The sequence below is a fragment of the Drosophila miranda genome, chromosome XR (assembly GCF_003369915.1).
Source record: "Drosophila miranda strain MSH22 chromosome XR, D.miranda_PacBio2.1, whole genome shotgun sequence".
In the NCBI taxonomy this organism is placed as follows: Eukaryota; Metazoa; Arthropoda; class Insecta; order Diptera; family Drosophilidae; genus Drosophila; species Drosophila miranda.
Window position 1 is genome coordinate 7220520 of NC_046674.1, and position 18371 is coordinate 7238890.

Here is an 18371-nt window from a genome sequence, read left to right on the forward strand (position 1 = left end):
CGATTGTGCTCTTCTTCTGGTAGTCGCTGTTTTGGCCAACTCCAATTATTGCAAAGCGAAGACCCCAGTCTGATGTATCGGACTGTCTTCCTGGAGCAGAGGAATGCCTGCAGAAAACAAGAGAGAGTTCGAATATTAATAGGAGATACAGCTTTAATGATGTTCAGGGGTCTGTGACTGTCGGGTGCTAAAAACAGGACCAAGGGAGAGGCTATAACTACTATATGTCTATATCCTATGTTCAAAAGGGGCCTTCTGTTTTGCTCTGCTCTAAAGTCTGTTGTTCTATCTGGAGGATCTAGGGAGTTGGACAACTGAGAAATACATATATCGTTCCAGAGACCTGGACACCCATTGGTAGTCGAACCTCTCACATGTGGGCAATGGCAAAGGCGGCTGTAAGACGGAAAGTCGTCAGAAAATACTCAGTGGTTATCTGGAATACCGTTTTGGGTCCCTTTGAATAGTACTGGGATTGCTTACGTGACGGATCTCATAGGGCCATAACCTCATCGCCACCGCCCCCGCCCATGTCGCCGTTGGTGGGTGCTCCGACGTTGTTCTTGTTCAGGATGGTCTCGGTGTCGACGCAGCCCTTGAATCGCATCTTGGCATCGTCGCCCACGTAGACGGTCTTCTGGCACATCAGCAGGATGGAGCAGGAGACGACAAAGAGCACCGATGGCACCACCGAGGCGAACACAAACTGGCGATAGGTGACCTCCAGGTCGAACCGGGCCACCACAATGTCCTTCTTGCCGGGCGAGTAAAAGCACGGAAAGCGTGCGCGAGCGTTATGATCGCTGCCGTCGCGTCCAAAGTCCTTGAGGAACTCCTTGCACTCGTCCATGAGGGTGTTGACGCACCCCTCGAGATTAATCATGAGCTTGGACTCATTGGAGATGGTCAGATCGACATCGGGCGGTGCTATCTCCGGCACGGGCGTGGCCACCGAGACGTGCAGGTGGCTCAGATATGTGAAATTGGTCAGATCACTGAGCATATTGTGCTCCAGCGTCGACCCGTTGATGCAGTCCACCGCGTCCACGCGATCCGAGGTGTTCTTGATGAAGTAGCACGAAGTCATGGCCACATTCTCGCTGGACTCGTTCCACACCTCCTCCAGGGTCTCGGCATTGATGGCGTTCTGGCACTGCGACAGATAGACCTTGTCCCCGCTGAGCACCACAACGTTCTTGTTCCTGGTCGGGATGTCCACGCACCGGCGGTCGCAGTTGTAGGGTGTGCGGATCTTGCGACAGGTCCCGCGGCTGCATGAATACAACCCGCTGATGTCCATGCAGTTGATCTTGCCGCGACGACCAGAGCACTTGACCGGGGCATCGCTGTTGTGGAAGATGCACTCGAAGGCGTCCGTGATGTTCAGGCACTGGCCGGCGGTGCAGTTGAAAGTGCCTGTGAGGTTCTTGCACTCATCGTTGATGCAGCGCGCCTTGTCCGCCCGGTCCTGGTCGATGCCGTAGCACGTCTTGTTCGCCGAGTTCGTGCAGTTCTGGAAGATGAGATTGGAGCCGTTGCTGCGTAGATTCACGTAGATCTGGATGCAGGCACCTGACGTCTTGCTCAGGCACCACTCCCCGCAGCTGCCCCACTCGCAGTTGTCCTTATTCAGGGCCCTCGTGGTGGTGCACATCACGGGGGTTGGGTCGATGCCGCTTTTGAAGGCACGCGTGGACGGCATGTATATGGCCACCGTGAGGTAGACTAGGGCCACTGAACTGAGCACCAGTGTCATCTGGCAGATGCAGATGGTGCCACAGATCCTGGTGTCCTGTGGCGGCACAACCAGATCCTCTTCGGCCACCTTTTTTTTGCCCATTTCGTGCGGCTGTGTTTGTGGACTTGCGTTAAACTGGGGGCAAACGGCAGGTGTTCTGTTCTCCTCTGTTCTAGGTTCTGCTGGTTAATCCCTGGGCTGTAATCTAATTAGGAGCACACATCGTCTTGGATTGGCAGGCAGTGAGGCAGTAAAGCAGGCAGGGCAGTCTATCGATTGAGCAAGCAGTTTTGCGTGGGAGGGTGAAGAGCTTGAGCCTGAGCCTGTGCCTGTGCCTCTGTGTGTTATATAACGCTGGCCCACTCGTTTGCGTATGCTTTTTGCTTTTTGCGGGGAGGACGTGGGATTCGAATCTGCAAGTTACACGGGCTGCGCGCACGTTTTTGATGTTCCAGATGGAGTGACACTTTTCGATCGATTTTTATTTGCTTTCACTTTACAAAATTTTGCCCCATACGGAACCCAATTGCATCACGTGCTTTGCGTGGTCAGGATATCTCTCCGTCGCCTTCGCCGCTCCCTCTTCAAAGCTGTCGTTCTCTTTGAGCTGTTGGATCCATTTGCTGATTTCTGATTGCTAGATTTATTTATTGGTCTTTTTTTCTAGTATTTTTGGTAATTATTTTTCGCTTGATTGGCGACCAGCAGCTAGCAGCTGCCGTGCTTGGGGCTCGTGACAATTTTCAGACTGGGCCCAAGGCTCTGGCTTTGCTCTGCACAGAGTTCGCGCTGCGAGTGATTTCGGATTGGCGAATGGAGAATGCACTCGGCTCTCCTCCGCTCCGCTCTCTGGCGCCTCACTGACCGCCGACAACATGCCGCCACCGTCGCGTGCCCCACGAGATGCCACTTCGTTCGGGGGTCGTGTGGCACATGTTAGCTTTGGAGCCTGCTCTCCGGTTTGGGGGGCACAAAAATCTCAGAGCAGAGCAGCGCCATGCGCGCGCATTTTTATTGCAAAATCAATAGAGTTCCGCATTCACGTTTTTGGTGCTGTCGAACGCAAAGGCACAGCAAAGAATCTATGGGCATCCCCCGACCTAATACCCACCCAATACCCCTCCACACTGACACTGGCTCTAACGCTCACGCTCACTGAATTTTCATTGATTAAGTCGTCCTCCGCATGGCGGCCGTGGGTGCAAGTGCACTCTCTGTTCAATGTTGTGTTGTGCTCCAGATTGAGGCAACTGCAGGACGCGGACAGGGTCGGCTGCTGCTCCTCTCTGTTCTCCCCCATCCAGAAGGGCGTGCTGGGCTGCCATGACGCCATCGTACATTATAGCTATCAGCAGACAAGTACTATATTTAACTTCTGTGCGTAAAAAGTACAAAAATTGGTTAGCGAAATTCGTTAGCAGATTGTATTTCGGTGTAAGTTCCGTAGTGTGAGGAGTGACAGCATCATCTTTAGCTGGAGTCGACTGTCGAACGTCATCGAGATTAATAATGTTTCAGTATATTGTCATCCCTCCTTGAGGGGATGGTTCCAGGCTTTGGCAATGAGTCGCACGGTTTCCTGGGTTAGCTTTGGTCCAATCAGCGGATTCAGTTGCGCCAAATAGCAGCAGAGCCAGAAGAGCCAGCAACAGACCGCCGCCAGCAGGAAGATGCAGCGCACCAGATCTTGTTGATGCGCCTTGGACACCAGACTAGGTCCCATCAGACCCACAGCGGCCCAGAAGACGGTGAAGAAGAGAATCGTGAGGATGACTTCCATGTTGTTGACGCTTCAGTTCAACTTTCCTTTTCTTATGACTAACAGCGGGCGTAAAATTAACTTTGTTTTCTTTATCGTGTCGAAAAATGTCCTAACGCCTTTCGAAAATCCCAAGACGGGGAGACTTTACAGCACTGATGTACGCACGGGTGATCATTTACAACACTAGCAAACAGATGGTTGGCTTTGAACCTAGTGCGCCTAGTGGAGAATTTCTACCCCTTTTATGCAAATTGTAATTTTGAAACCATTTATTACTCTGGAATTCTGATGGCAATGAATATTTACAAAAAATCTAAAACAAAATCCGTTGGATGCAACTTCGTTCAACAAACACAGCGTTGACGACCCTCTTTCTGACGCGCCATGGGAGAGAGTGCATCTCCAATGGAGATATATCTAGACAGAATGTTTTTTCAATACCACTTGGACACGCTCCACACTAAAGTTTCGTGTTTATAACATCCACATTGAATAATCAATGGCAGGGCCAAAGTTATTGAGGAATGTTGCTGTTGCCCCTCCATATACACATGTATGTACATGTACATATGTACTAGTATATGCGGAATGCGCTCATAAGTAGGCAGCGCTTGTGGTGGGAAGGAAGGTCAATCAATGAGCAATGAAGGATTTATTTCATCATGACTTGAGTTCGATTTCTTCAATTGGACTGCAATTTCTTGTAGTACTCACATGTAAATTGTGGATGTTGAACCATCGAATGTTGAGGTTTATTTACGTTCACAGCACACGCACACGCGGTGGGGGAGAGGACACGAGCAACGACCGACGAGAGAGGCATGCCATGGGGCAGGACACACACACACCAATATACAAGCAGTAGTCCGAATATCCGTGTCGCACTGGCCAGCAAAGTCGTTTCATAATAAAACGCAGTCACAGCCTCTTAGCACACGCCTACACATTATGCACTTGTCGAGTAGGGATTATTGAATGATTTCGCTGGCTGATCCGCAGCTATTCATAAGGCAGTAATGATTTGATTTTTGGTTTTTCCTTCCATTTCCCACTGGCCAGCGAGCCGAGAAAATTCCAAACAGCCGAACTATGTGACGTGCACGGCTCACGGCTCACGTTTCCCTGCTGTTTACGGCCAGCTCTTCTGACATTTCTCTGCCTTTTCTGGCTCTGGCTCTGGCTCCGACTCCGTCGCTGGTGGTCGCTCGTCTCTGCCCCAATGTGAGTGTATGCTGGTGGGGCGCAGGCGCTGTCAGGCTTTACGTCATCCAAGTGGCCCGTTGCTCGTTGCTGCCACTGGGACAGCTTTCGGGGGAGAGCTTCCTCAACGGAACAGGGCAAAAGCTGCGCTCTCAAGCTCGCGTTTGAAGCTCTTGCCGCGCACACACTAATGACGGGGCATGGGCCCTTGCTTCAGCTGCAGCGTTGCCAGTGGCAGGCAGTCCTTTCGGTGAAGAGTTTACCGTTCGTTCTCTCGTTGCCGTCATCGTCGCAGCCGTTGGGGCTGTCTTTTGGTTGCCGTCGCCGTCGTCGTCGCTGCTCCTCTATTGTCGTTTGTCGCCACAGCCATAGCCACAACCATTGCCATAGCCAAAGCCATCGCCTCTTCTTGTCCGTTGTTTCGCTAAGGCTCCTCCTGCGATAATGGCAAGAAAGAAATTTGGAACGCGAACGTGAATGTTTTTTTTTGTGTGTTTTGCAACTTTTGACCCCGTGCGCGCAATCAGGTCATAAAAATTGTTAACTCTAAAAGTATGAAATGAGACGAGGAGCTATGGCCATGCCTATGCCCATGCCCACTCTCTGTTGACTCCGGGTAAACACTGGGAAAACTGTGACTGTGTGGTACGGGGCGGTGCGGGGGGGTTTTCCTTTCCGTGTGATTGAAAATGCGTAATCGTTCCTGTCGTCCGTTGCCGTTCACCGCGTAACCTGAACCTTGAGTAAACACACACACAGACTCAAAATCTGTAACACACACACACACACACACCCACACACAGCCAGTAGCAGCACGCAACTCTACGTCACTCAATCAGAAGCGAGGGGGGTGGTGTCGGAAAGAGACACATGCCAGTGTGGTTTTCCCCACAATAGAAATACAAGAAATTTGTGTGCTCCAACTACATTTAATTGATCTGCCTCTATGGGAAATCTTTTTAGTGGCGGAGGCAGCTGAAAAATCGTTTCGTGCAAAGCACAAGAAGTTGCCAAGGAGGCAGTAGTCCTCCTCATACTCTCAATCCTTCAGCAGTTGCCAGAGGGTAGGGTAAGGTAGGGTATGGGTTGAGGGGTCTGGCAGTCGTCGTCGCCGCCGCCGCCTATATATGCCGCATAATTTCGATTGGAGCTGGCAGGCTCTCCTTTCTTTTACTCACTCACTCTCTCTCTCTCTCTCTCTGTTTCTACAGTGACTTTGTGGTAGGGCTTGCATGTGCACGGCCACTCTATGTGACTGTGTGTGTGTGTGTGAAAGCGTGCCAAATGAATTGAAAATTACATGTGGCTCCACACAGTCTCCTCCCCGCCCCTCTTTCTCAGCAGCAACACTGCATTTGGGGCCTGACTGAAGGAGTTTTATTATTTAAACATGCCGCTCGTGCCCGTTCCCGTGCTGGTGCTATGCCTCTGAGCTCATTGCTGCCCCAGCCTGCGCCGCGTGTTTCCGTTTCGTAATACTCCTCACAGTAAGAGCCAAGAGCCCCACTTTCAACTGGCCAAACAGAAACGAAACCAGCAACAGCCCCGCGACTAGTCGTCGGTCGAGGTTATATAAAAATAAACGCAAGCGGACATTTACACACGTCGTCACCTTTTCCCCGGGGGTTTAAAAATACCAATTTACTAGCGCATTAACGGTAAACGTGGTATCAGTATTTTAAACCGAGTCCTCTCTCTCTCTCTCTTTGTCTCTGTCTCGTTCTCCAACACAGTTTTGAACTGCACGTGGCACGGATAGTGTGTGAAAGCTGTGGAGAGAGGGAGACACCGAAAACAAAACAAAGCAAAAACAGTGAAAAAGGAGAAAGATAGCAACCAAAAACTTTCCGTCCAGCATTCTTTTTTTAAATGTACATAGAAAAGTATTGAACAAGTGAACCAAATGCCAGGCTAAGAAGCATCGGTGGAACCAACAGCAGCAGCGAACCGCAGAGCAGAGTGAGACCTCCACAAAATTGGCCATTGGCAGGCCACGGACGGAACACAAAACACGCACACACACAAACAGCCTCACACATAAATACACAAGCACACGCACTCACACTTGCAGAAGAATCAAGCTTAGCCTTTTGCCGCAGTCATAAAATAATCAAGCCGAGGCAGCAGCTAAATCAAGCCAGAGGAAGAGGACGCGGACGTGGACGTGAACGTGGACAAAGAGGAGGAAGAGGCACTGCAGCAACAGCAGCAGCATCATCGTGCTGATGTTGACGAAACATCTCCGTTGGGAGGCATAAAGCAATTAGTAAAGGTTGAATCCCCGCACGCACACCAGCACGTTGAACACGTGTGCATACGTACGCACTGCCACAGAGAGTGAGAGAAAGACATTGGGAGAGGAGAGTGCGGAGGGGAAGAACAGAAGAACAGAACGGATCCAGGATGCGTGGGGGAGTCAATAGAGACACGCGCCCCCAAAGGAGTATTTAGCCTAATCGAGTGATGCGCAGCACAGAAATGCAGGGCGCCGCCGCCTTCAGCCTGCCTTATTGCAGATGCCAGAGATGTCCAAGATAACGGGGAAACAGCAGCAGCAGCAGAGCAAGAAAAAGAAGAGAAGGACAGCAACAACAACAGGAACAACAACAGCAACAAAAAGAACAAGAGGAGAAGGAAGGACACGACACACAAACAGCAGAAAGCGAGAAACGAAAATCGAACTCTCCCTGTGATATAACTTGCACCGTAATCGTAAATCTAGCTTGTAGTTCATCGTTATTTATCGATTAACTAATTAATTAATCTAAGCGCAACACTCTAACCTAAGTACAAGATTAACCTCACTCCATACTCGCCTAAAGCACGCCCCAGGATAATCTATTTGCAACTATACGGATAATACTTATATTACACTACCGCTGCTGCCCCTCTGCCCAAACCCAAACGGAAACCTAAAACCGAAAACCCAAGCATTTGGAATACTTTGCTGCCGCTCTGCTCCGCTGCCGCCGCCGCCGCCAGACCTGCGCCAATTGAGAAATTAAAACCAGGCTTTATTCAAAGCTAAATCTGAGAAGCTCTCCATCAAAAGTGGGAGAGAGAGTGAGTGAAAGAGAGACCAAAATCAAACCTAAACTCCAACAGAATGGGAGATGAGGCCGACAAACGTACGGGCAAGGAGAAACTGCTCTTCTACACGACTGCCTTCTTCATCTTGCTGGGCACGTTCAGCCTGTTCGCGTTCCTCTTTCTGGTGCCGTTCGTCATCGAGCCGGCCTTCACCACGATCTTCATGCAGTTCGAGGAGGTGCCGGCTTTGTGCGAGACCTACGACACGGAGATCTTCTATGGCGCCAAGAACTGCTCGTGGTCTTCGTGCCGCGAGGGCTGCACCAAGGACATCTACACGTGCACCCAGATACGGGTCAACTATCGCCTCAATCTGTACAACTTCACGGACGAGTTCAACTTCACGGAGTACCACATTAACCTGAAGGAATCCGAGCGCGTGATACCGCCCGTGAAGCGCACGGATCGCTATGAGCGAGCGTTGCGGGACTACGAATACGATAATCTGGGCGGTGGCATCGATGGCACCGGCCTGGACGTCGACATAGGTGCGGGCGGAAGGCTGGATCAGTTGAGCTTCGGTGATGCAGACGGCTCCAATGGCTTTCTGATTGAGGACTCGGATGATGAGCGGGGTCTGAGTGCCACGGGCACCTTGATCAACGACGAGCGCCATCCCTTCGATGAGATCTCCGAGCTGAATGAGGGTCTGATGGGCAACAGGTCCATGTACTACTATGTGGGCGCCCGCCTCTTTCCCAATGTGAAGGGGTGTGGCTATCCGCCCATGCTGAACTGCACCATCTGGCTGAGGCGGTATACGAAGATCGGGATGAAGTTCCCCTGCTACTACTCAAGGGTGGACCCCAGTCTGGTGATCAGCGACCTGGACTACTGGCAGAACACCCTCAATCTGGTGTACTCCATGGCCATACCCATTCCCTCGTTTATCATTTCGGTCATCTACTTGACGTACGCCTACTTCAAGATCTACAACGAGGACGAGGAGACGGCGCCTCTCGATAAGAATGCCGAGGACATGGACATTGATGATATCGATGCCGTCGACGACAGTGACGGCGCCGTCCTGGCCGACAATGTCGCCGGCAGCCAAATCATCAACATGGACTCCACCACCAATGACAGTTGTCTGGAGGGTGTCCTGCCCAATGGTGGTCCCGGCATGACCACCTCCATATCGCAGGGTGGCTCGGTCACCACCCCCGGTCCATATATCGCACAATCTCCGGCGGGCTCCCAGATGACGCCCAATTCGGAGATGAACTCGTTCGGTCATCAGTTGAAAGTTCAGATGGCCGACGAGCTGTCCAGGGATTCCCTGGAGAACGGTGTGCTCTCAACGTCCAACTCAGTCCAAGGGTAAGATTATCCGAAACCATTTTCGGTATGTGAACTTTGTTAACAAAGGTTTGGGATAAAAACTACCTTCCATTTATGAGACATAATATCATATATGTACATATGTACCCCTTCTACCATTAAAGTACTTATTATATTAATCTATTATCTTTTGGAGATCTTAGCTCTTAACTCAACCCACACGTTTTCCCTTTTTCCATTGCAGAAACTTGAGCAAGACGATGACGACGAGTATCTCAACTCCACCTGGGCCGACAGCGGCAGTCTGAAACGTCAGGCGCATGGTCTGGAAAATGTTAGATTCCGATTCGGAAAATGAGCCGCTGCTGGAATCCTAAAAACAGTATTGCGGTCACCGTGGAACGAACCACGGGCAAGCAGAAACACAAACAGAAGACGGAGCAGAGTATTTCCACAAAAATACAAAAAAATACAATCGACAACAACGCATGTGTTATGCGACCGAACCTGAATACCTTCAGAGCTGTTAGAGACATTTAAAAGAACTATGATAGATTATATTTACCGTATAAACAAACAAAAATACTTGGACACACAGAAACACACTAGGAACACTCATCTGAAGTAACTTCGGATAGGCTTAACGACTCACACACACACACACACATCCCATTCAAAATTGCAATACATGCATTATGTAGTATCTGCACAGGATATGATATCCGAAATATTACGATATCCGAGGCATAGAGAGGCAGAGAGAGACGTTTACTATACGGAGGAGGCCGCTTAACACCATGACACTCTGTCTGGACAGTGTTACTTTGATTGGTACAAAATACAATAAACAAAACATAAAACAGCAAAACAGAACTTGGACATGAGAAGAGAAAAGTACTATACATATACCTAGAGGAAATTATAATACTTATACAACACATACATATACATATACATATATACAAATATTTACTTGACTTATTTTTCTATTCGCAACAATCGTGTCGTGTCGTAGTCATCGTCTCGAAGAAGAACTCCAATACCCCAACAATTGCCCAGAATATAGCCCCATATACCCCCATACACCTCCCGGTTATAACCCTATACCCCCATCCCATATGCTCCAAAAGAGCAAAACAAAACGCGCAACTTATTTACAAATCGATAAATCGAGGCGCTGAGGTTTTTTAAATATTGTAATGCCAATTTCAAGTGAACACACACACGAATACACACACACACACACCCACACACACACACGCAAAAGAGAAAGCAAAAACCAAAATTAATGATGCATCATGTATTTCATTTAAATCTTGATGATAAACGAAATGAAAGCAAAAGCAAAAGCAAATGCAAAAGCAAGTGGAAAAATGCCTAAATTTGAAGTAAATTAAATTACATTAAATTAAATTATAAATCGAATAATAATTGTTATCCTTCAAATTAAAATGCGGATAAAAACTCACAGCTTTAACTAACTGAAACGGAGGCATAAGATTTTTCTTCTACATATTTATTTTTATTAAGATTATTATATAAATGATAATAATGAATATTTATAGGTCCTACAAATGGTTCAAGCTATTCAATTACAAAAACAAACTTACAAATAAATATTGCATTAAAATCTTAATAATTTAGGTCTGAAATTAAATATAAAGTAATGTTTCCTTTTTATATTAACAAAAACCAAAACCAAATCAAACATTTCTAAACTCGAATGCGAATAATCTCAAACAAAATTCGTAAATTCGTTGGCTAGGCATATAGACGCATCTGATTATGCATCTGCATCTGAATCTGCATCTGCATCATTAACTGCACCTTTGCGTATAAATCTATCAATGATAAGCGGCAACAAAAACTACACCAACCAAAAAAATAGTTTCTTTTTAACGAGACAATGAGATATATTTGCATGAGAGAATGAGAACAAAACACAACCACACATAGAGAGTAAAACGAAAGCAAAAACCAGCGCAACTATTAGCTAATATCATGTAAAACAAACAACAAATAAAATGCTACTAGAATTGAAACCAAATAACATGAAAAATCTCGAAATAAATACGCATTTAGCAGCCTATAAAATGGTTTTCTTTTTGAATTTCTTAAGCCGAAACTTTGAATTAAGCGCGGTGCAATTTTTGAATGCCCTGCTCGTTTGCCAACACTGAAACTCTGAATGGGCAAACTGGAAGAAGAAGCAGCAGTCAGCTGTTGCCGTTTTCACCTGTGCCGTGCGATGTGAAAATTCTGTAAAATATTTCTTCAACAATTGCCCAACAAGAGGACGCTGCTACGTCTCGCTATCTATACACCTATATTCTCCGGCCGACGCTGCAGGCCATCTTCAATAGCGTTTCCCCTTCAACTCTTGGCAGTGGTTCGGCAGGGCAGGGGACATCGTCGTCGGCAAAATTTTAATTTGTAAACAAATCTCTCGCTGAAGGAAAATCTGTGCTCAAACTTTTTAACAAATGCTTCCGCCTAGCTGAGTAGGCCAAATAATGGACAATAAGAAGGATATCTACAACTTGTGGGTGCAGTACACGACAAAGGTAAGCTGCAGAACCAACAAGAACGAAAGCAAGTGATAAGCCTGCCCCAAAACAGTGTTAGCGGTGGTACGGTTGTGTGTGTGTGCGAGGGGGCGGTGGCAGCGGCAGTGACAGTGACATGCTTGTGCCATTAGTCACCGCCATACTTGCCTATGGCCAATGAATGTAATGAGCGACCGGGGTAAGGGTAAACCCTGCAGCGAGATTATATAATGCAAGGCAGGCTCATGCCACACAGGCTCATGCCACAGTACAATACATCCGTCTCGTTCTCTTTCATGCTGTCTCCCTCTTCAAGAACGATGAGAGATACTTCCGGGAATTTGTGGCCCGCTTTGTGGCCATTTGGCGCAGCCAACTGCAACTGGACTTTCAGGCCGAGAATTGTGCGTTTTGGCATGAGGTTCTGCCGGACAGTGGACCGCATCTGGGTCGATTGCCAGACGAGCTGCTGCCGGCCATCGGCAAGTTCATTATTGTGGCACGGGACGCCAGCGACACAAGCGAGAGGCTGGAGGAGGAGGCCATTGAACAGGTTGCCACACTCATCGAATGCCTGGTGATTGTGTGCCGGCACTTTGACAACATTCTGGCCATCATCACGTACGAGTACAAGCCGAACCTCATCGCAATACTCTCCAAGGCGTTCAAGCAGGTAACTAGCTGCCAATCTCTCAATCTCGCAATCTGCCAATCATCCAATCAATCTCTGAGCGTTTGTCTATAATTTTCAGCAAATGGAGCAGCCGCATGCGGTGCCAGCCATAAGTCATCTGTTCCGCAGCTTCTCGGCCTTTCTGGAGGTCATGTACGATCCGTATCTAACGTGGCGGAGCTTTGTGCGTGGCCAGGCGGCCGACTACACTCGCCTCTCCTACAAGCCCCATTCGGTGCATGTGGAAATTGTTCCCTTTATCTATGGTGAGGCTAGTTCACTGATCGCTATCGTGCCATCGCTTATGTTATATCGTTATGGCCTTATTTTTTTCAGACTGTTTCCAGGAGGAGGCGCTGGTCCGACACCCAGACGTAGGCGAGAGCCTGCTAAACATATTGGGGGCTGTGATTTGCGGCTCACAGGTATCGCCAGAGGGTTTTCGGTTTCTTGTGTTCAATAATTAACGTCACTCCTTAGACATAGACATAGACAGCTTCTATGCTTCTTCCTTCTTCTTTCGTTGCGCACACAACTTTTTCACTTTTCCTAATTTCATTTCGTTCCTTACAGTTATATCATTTAGTTTTTCATGTTTTTCTTCATTCATTTCGTGTAATGCTGATGCTGTTGGATGCTCCCTTGTCCAACTGCAGCAGCAATTAGTCAATCAATCAATCAATTGTAAGCGTTTAAAACAAATTTACAGAAATCTCTAAGCTCGACTTCGACTCTGACAAATAGAACAAATACTAACGCTCTAACAACACCTTCTTCACTTACCCCCTGCTCGGGTGATGGGCTGCTTGTAAACTGTGATAACTTGGTGAGTGGGTTGTTCAACCATCTCTTGTCCTGTTGCCATGTCCTGTGTCATGTCATGTAGTCATGTGTTCTTGTGCTTGTTCACTGTTCACTGTCCTGTACTGTTGGATTAATGAATCCCCTATGTTGCATTGCTTTGCTAGCGGAATGGCATGAAAGCCATTTGTCCGGCCACAGTCTCCATCACCATGGGCATCCTGCGGCAGTGGGAGAGCGGCAACAGCCTGCGCCGTGTGGCCCTCAATTGCTATGCTTTAATGGTAATTGTTTTGCAAAAATCTAGTCCGGAAGAAGTGAGTATATTTACTTTGCTGGTATCACTACTCCTCCACAATTGATCATGTACACGTTTTCGCTCCTCCAAAACAGCGCCAAATAGACCTAGTTACGCTAGTTCAACTCTATTGTGATGCTCTGCAAGAGCTGCTAGCCACCAAGCACTTTGACAGCGGCGATATTAGCTTTGATATAGCCATCGAAGAGGATCAGGATGTGGTCATCGACATGGCCGCCCTCTCCGACACAGTGGCAGCCGTAAAACTGTTTTTAACCGGCGGCGAGGACATCAGTGAGTCAATTGGCGAGACAAATCTACTGGAACTGCTCACCAATCTTCCCAAGATCATTATGGTACGGCGTTCATTCATATCCTAATGATTTTGATCCATTCTAATGGCAGTCTTTTATTTTAGCCCTGGCATATTGCCCACTCGAGTTCATTGTGCAGCACCATGGAGGCTCTGGCCACGTTGACACGCCACTCCCTGCCATCCGCCAACCAGCTACGGCAGGGGGAGCGCATCGAGAAGCTCTTTGCCAGCTTGCGGGAGTTCAGTATTGGCCCCTCTGTGGCTTTGCTGGAGACCTGCTTCATGCTGGGCTACGACGAAAGCAAGCACCTGCTGCTGATGCCAGAGGTGATGCTGCAGCTGCTCCACTGGCTGCCCACGCTCCAAGAGCGGGAGCAGTTGCGTGTCACCAATATGGTGCTCAAAGGCTGCACCGACAACTACGGAACGTGAGTGGATCTTAGGATCGCTGGCAGATACATCTTTCTATATCTCCATTTATGTTTTGGCAGTAAGTCTGTGGCCTGTGACAGTCGCGTGATCAAGGCTGTGTGTGGCTGTCTGCTGCAATCGGATTCCCTGGCCGAGAACTGCGTACAGAATCTGATCAAACTGATTGAGGAGCTGAGCAAGATCAGCATTGTGCCCGGGGAACTGAAGTGCATCTTTACACTGCTGCGCCAGGGGACAAAATTCCCACAAAGTAGACAGCTCCAGCAGGTGAGTGGGATCACAGCCGCACCCTACCTATCCTCATCTGAATGATCCTTCCCTTTGTTGCAGACACTCGTTGTGATTGCGCTGCAGAGTCTGCGAAGCAGTAACTCCTGCGCCCAGTACGTTGCCATTGAGCAGCCATCGGATGGGATTGTGGTGCCGGACATCAGGAACTGGACCATCTCCGGCTCCTATGGCTTCATCTTCCACATTCTGGTGCGCTTCAGCCAAGCCAAAGATCAGTCGGCGGGCGGAAGTAGCCGCCGCATGCTGCTCACGCTGCAGACGGGCAGCGGCAGTGGCTTTGAGGTGTTTGTCCAACCAAACGGGAATGTTGTAGTGGCTGCACTGACCAGGCGCGAGTACCTCACCTCGTCTACGGCCACAAAGACACTGATGGATGGACAGTGGCATTATTTAACCGTGGCCATAACGCCACCCAAGCGACCCTTCTCATACAGCCAGATAAACATCTATGTGGACTTTGTCCAGAAGCTGAGTGCCACGCTCAAAGTGCAGGCCGTCAACGAGCCCTTTACTGTCTGCTCCATTGGGGCTGTGGTGACACCGCCTCAGCCTGGGGATGTAGCCAAAGCAGGGATCATGGCCAGGTCTTCCTCGCAGGAGAGCGGTTCCAGCGGATACAAGAGCATGCTGCCCAGCCTCCTCGAGCGCACACTCTCGGCGAATGTAAGCGAGCAAAGCTGTGCGAGCTGTTTCCATCACTCTCTAATCGTTTGTTGTTTTCTTGCAGGTTTCCAATTACTTTACGCTGCCCACGATGCGCACCCAAACGGCCTTCGATCCGAATGTGAAAAACTTTCCCATTGGAATGCAGGATACGGTGTTCGGGGAGCCGACCTGCCTGCAGGGGCATCTCGGTGGAGTGCTGCTAGCCGATCCCACCACCAGTCTGCGGACCATATTCGATGCGGGCATGAATTTCAGCTCGATTTTCTCGCAGGACAACGATCTGCTGGAGTTGAACTCACGCTTTGTGTTCTGCTATGCCCCCGCAGCCGTGTGGCATGGCACCTGCCAGGATCTGATTCCGGGAGGCAAGTATCCGGGCAGGATTAGCGCACAGCACTGCAAGATCGTGAAGATCCAGGAGACGATCAACAGCATCGGCGGAATCAGTGCCATACTGCCCATTCTGCACCGGCTGGTGAGCTCGGATCAAACGGCGGACATCTCGATAGCCACCAGCGAGGAGGAGTCGCTGTCATCGCCCACACCCACGGCCGAGGAACTGGGAACGGACTGGGAGATGCTCTCGTCGAACTCATACACGGAATGGAAGATGATCCAGCATCCGCTGGCCAGCTTCCTCTGCCTGCTGCGCTACCTCACGCACGAGCACGAGACGAACCAGGAGCAGCTGCTGGCCAGCGAGTGCCTGGCCATCATTGGCACCATGCTGCAGCGGTGTCCCCCCGCTCTGTTCGATGTCAACGCCCTGATGGCCACCCACCTGCTAATGGAGTCGCTGCAGGGACACAAATCGGGCACCGATGCCGGTGGCCACCTCCTGGACACCCTCTACGCGCACATTGTCTTCGACTTTGGCATCTGGTCGCGTCTGCAGTTCCAGATAACCCTCGGCCATGCCCAGTACCTCAGTGCCATGATCAAGAACGATCGCAAGTTCTATCGCCGGCACTATGGCGTCCAGTTCGTGCTGGACGTGGTCCGGCAGTACTACTCGACGCCGGACAACATCAGCAACGACGATGCGAAGACCATACGTGCTACACTCTTCGGAATCGTGCGGTTCTATCTGCAGAAGGAGGTGAACATCAAGGAGGTGAATGCCATGGTCACATTCCTGGCCTCGGTGCGGCAGGATGTGGTTCTAGTCGAGTTCCTCGAGATGATTACCCTGTATGTGCGCGGCAAGAACTGTCGCGATCAGATGGTGCTCCTCCTACACGAGCCTCAGACGGCAAATCTCATTTACAACTTTTTCGTGGACAAAAGCTACACCAATGAGATCCAGGAGGCGGCCATTAGGGTAGGCAATTGCTGATTTCCCCTTGAACGAATCCACTTCTAATCCCCTTTCCTTATTCCAGTTTATAAGCGGTCTCTTGGCCACATCCCGGGTGCATCAGAAGTACAAACAGGTGCTCCGTTTGTACGATCAAAGCAGCGAGCAGAGCATGTTCCCCGGCTTCTTCTCCTTCATCACGCCCATGTCGTTAAGCTCCACGATACTCTTCCATTTGGCAGATGAAATGCTGGGCCTCCAGCCGGACTATGCCGGCCTCATCTTTCTCGTGTATCACGTGAGCAGCTGTGACCTACCCGTGAAGCTGGAGATAGCCAAGCGACTGCTGCAGACCACCTTCGTCAAGCCGAACGCCACGTCGGCAATGGCCAGGCAGACGGGCTGGCAGGAGTCGATTGCCCGCCTGCTCATACGCAAGCCCCTCACTAGCTCGGCGCCCGATGAGGAGAAACGTCGCAGCTTTGGCATCAACATGGACGTACTGCTCGAGGACAACTCTAGCTTTCTGGCCCAGGCCGATCTCATTACGTTCTCCGAGCAGGAGATCGGACTGGCGCAGCTCCAGAGTCAGCAGCAGCAGCAGGAGGAGCAGAGCGACAGCGGATTGATCCTGAACGAGATCCAGGCCAGCGTCTCTGAGGCGGCCACCGTGATCGAGAGTGAAATCAAGGGTGTGTGAATCTTTAAATACGTTTTCTTGAACGACTCAGGAATGATTCTTTGCCTTTCAGAGCTTGCCGAGTCTGTGTCCGGGGCTGTGGTGGATAATGTCAATAGCGTTTTCTCCGTCTTACGACAGACCACCCATGACCTGCAAGACACCTTCGAATCACTGACTCAAGGCAGCTCTACGGACGCCATGGATGGCTTGCAGACCCCCTCCATTCAGCGGGAAGAGTCTCTGAGCTCCGACAGCTCCACACCCTCGCCGCATGGTCCGCCCAAGAAGAGTGACTCTCTGGAGGTAGGTCTGACCATTTTCCCACACACAAAAACCAAACTCTGACGATGTTACGATCTTCGCCAGAGCACTTCGGCTTTTGACTTTGTGGCCGATGGGGATGTGGACACGGAGGAGCAGCTGGTCTATCTCGTCTCCAACACGCTCTTCAACATCTTCTGGCGTGGCATAGCCAACGATCATCCGCAGTGCTGGCAGGAGCGCGGCCAGGTCCTGGGATGCATCAATCTGCTGGCCCTGAACAACGATTTGATTACCTCGCATCTATCGCTGCGCCTGCGCATCCTCGAGATGGCGGTGCAAGCCTCGCTCTTTGACCTCTCGGAGCACGGCAGCCAGACGCTGATAAACCAGGAGAATGCCTCGCATATCCTCCGCATGGTCTACGAGCTGGTGGTACTGGGTTCCAATGAGGATGAGTCCAAGAAGTGCTCCACCAAGCTGCTGGACGGCGTGCTGGCCCTACTGGATGCCCTGATGATCTTCCAGCAGGGATCCTCGGACGACTGGTCCGACATGATTCGTTTGTGTCTGGGGCTCTTGCTGAAATGCTCGCATCATCCCAATCCGGGGATTGTGGCCATGGCCACCGCCAAACTGCATGCAATCCTACAAAGTCGTTCCACAGAGGATCCCGCCGAGCTGTCGTATCTCCTGTATAGCATCAATAGGGCCCTGGATAATGCCATTGAAGGTGGGTTTAAATCGGGACTATGCAGATTAATATTTCATCTATAAAACCCTTCTTTTAGTTGGAAATCCCGAGGAGTATTCATTCCTTATGCCTGTAATGAAAGCCTTGCTGGAGAAGTGTCGCTTGGCCTTCAATCTGGACTCCACGCTGCCAGATCTGCCCTCGACCTCGTCGGGACCCGTCTTCTTCAATGACTTTCAAATGTACAGCACCAGCAAAAAGTGGCGAAACTTCATTGAACGAATGGTGAGTGAAAGCCAATCCAAGCAGGGAATGTTTCTGATAAGAAACGATGCCCCACTCC

The 18371-nt window shown here is 49.9% G+C and overlaps 4 protein-coding genes across 8 annotated transcripts in view; 2 read left to right on the forward strand and 2 right to left on the reverse strand.

Annotated features, from left to right (window-relative positions):
• Positions 1-15: 15 nt before the first annotated feature.
• LOC108152231 lies at positions 16-2989 on the reverse strand. Of its 2 annotated transcripts, XR_004471314.1 has the most exons (3): positions 484-2989; positions 344-396; positions 19-107 (listed from the first exon to the last, which is right to left on the reverse strand). XR_004471314.1 is itself a non-coding variant. In XM_017281419.2 (2 exons), exon 1 carries the CDS (start codon positions 1838-1840, stop codon positions 494-496), a length of 1347 nt encoding a protein of 448 aa, XP_017136908.1. In that variant the 5' UTR covers positions 1841-2989; the 3' UTR covers positions 16-107; positions 484-493. The 2 variants fall into 2 exon arrangements, 1 of the variants encoding a protein (XP_017136908.1); XM_017281419.2 differs by lacking the exon at positions 344-396 and having other exon boundaries at positions 16-107.
• A 97-nt stretch (positions 2990-3086) lies between these two features.
• On the reverse strand, positions 3087-3614 carry LOC108152234 (V-type proton ATPase subunit e). Its single transcript, XM_017281423.2, has one exon. The coding sequence runs from the start codon at positions 3516-3518 to the stop codon at positions 3264-3266; it is 255 nt and encodes an 84-aa protein (XP_017136912.1). The 5' UTR covers positions 3519-3614; the 3' UTR covers positions 3087-3263.
• Positions 3615-4919: 1305 nt separating this feature from the next.
• On the forward strand, positions 4920-11165 carry LOC108152230 (protein tipE). 3 transcript variants are annotated; one of them, XM_017281416.2, is made up of 3 exons: positions 4920-5316; positions 6434-9110; positions 9316-11165. In XM_017281416.2, exons 2-3 carry the CDS (start codon positions 7807-7809, stop codon positions 9377-9379), a joined length of 1368 nt encoding a protein of 455 aa, XP_017136905.1. In that variant the 5' UTR covers positions 4920-5316; positions 6434-7806; the 3' UTR covers positions 9380-11165. The 3 variants fall into 3 exon arrangements, with proteins under 3 accessions (XP_017136905.1, XP_017136906.1, XP_017136907.1); XM_017281417.2 differs by having other exon boundaries at positions 4920-5252; XM_017281418.2 differs by having other exon boundaries at positions 4920-5227.
• Positions 11166-11283: 118 nt separating this feature from the next.
• Positions 11284-18371, forward strand: part of LOC108151533 (neurobeachin-like protein 1) — a 32778-nt gene continuing 25690 nt past the window's right edge. Inside the window, exons 1-15 of one of the 2 annotated variants that reach the window (XM_017280186.2) lie at positions 11284-11635; positions 11934-12290; positions 12370-12556; positions 12627-12715; positions 13000-13116; positions 13259-13408; positions 13485-13745; positions 13808-14133; positions 14197-14404; positions 14468-15091; positions 15156-16415; positions 16477-17083; positions 17144-17376; positions 17440-18067; positions 18126-18313. In XM_017280186.2, the coding sequence (XP_017135675.1) occupies positions 11585-11635; positions 11934-12290; positions 12370-12556; positions 12627-12715; positions 13000-13116; positions 13259-13408; positions 13485-13745; positions 13808-14133; positions 14197-14404; positions 14468-15091; positions 15156-16415; positions 16477-17083; positions 17144-17376; positions 17440-18067; positions 18126-18313 (5286 nt within the window). In that variant the 5' untranslated portion in view covers positions 11284-11584. The remainder of the gene's footprint in view (positions 11636-11933; positions 12291-12369; positions 12557-12626; positions 12716-12999; positions 13117-13258; positions 13409-13484; positions 13746-13807; positions 14134-14196; positions 14405-14467; positions 15092-15155; positions 16416-16476; positions 17084-17143; positions 17377-17439; positions 18068-18125; positions 18314-18371) is intronic. The other variant, XM_017280187.2, reaches the window with a different exon arrangement.

Coding starts and splice junctions, on each gene's coding strand:
- LOC108152234 (XM_017281423.2), bottom strand. CDS start 3,518: ATGGAAGTCATCCTCACGATTCTCTTCTTCACCGTCTTCTGGGCCGCT.
- LOC108152230 (XM_017281416.2), top strand. CDS start 7,807: ATGGGAGATGAGGCCGACAAACGTACGGGCAAGGAGAAACTGCTCTTC. Junction 9,111..9,315: donor ACGTCCAACTCAGTCCAAGG/GTAAGATTATCC, acceptor TTTCCATTGCAG/AAACTTGAGCAAGACGATGA.
- LOC108152231 (XM_017281419.2), bottom strand. CDS start 1,840: ATGGGCAAAAAAAAGGTGGCCGAAGAGGATCTGGTTGTGCCGCCACAG.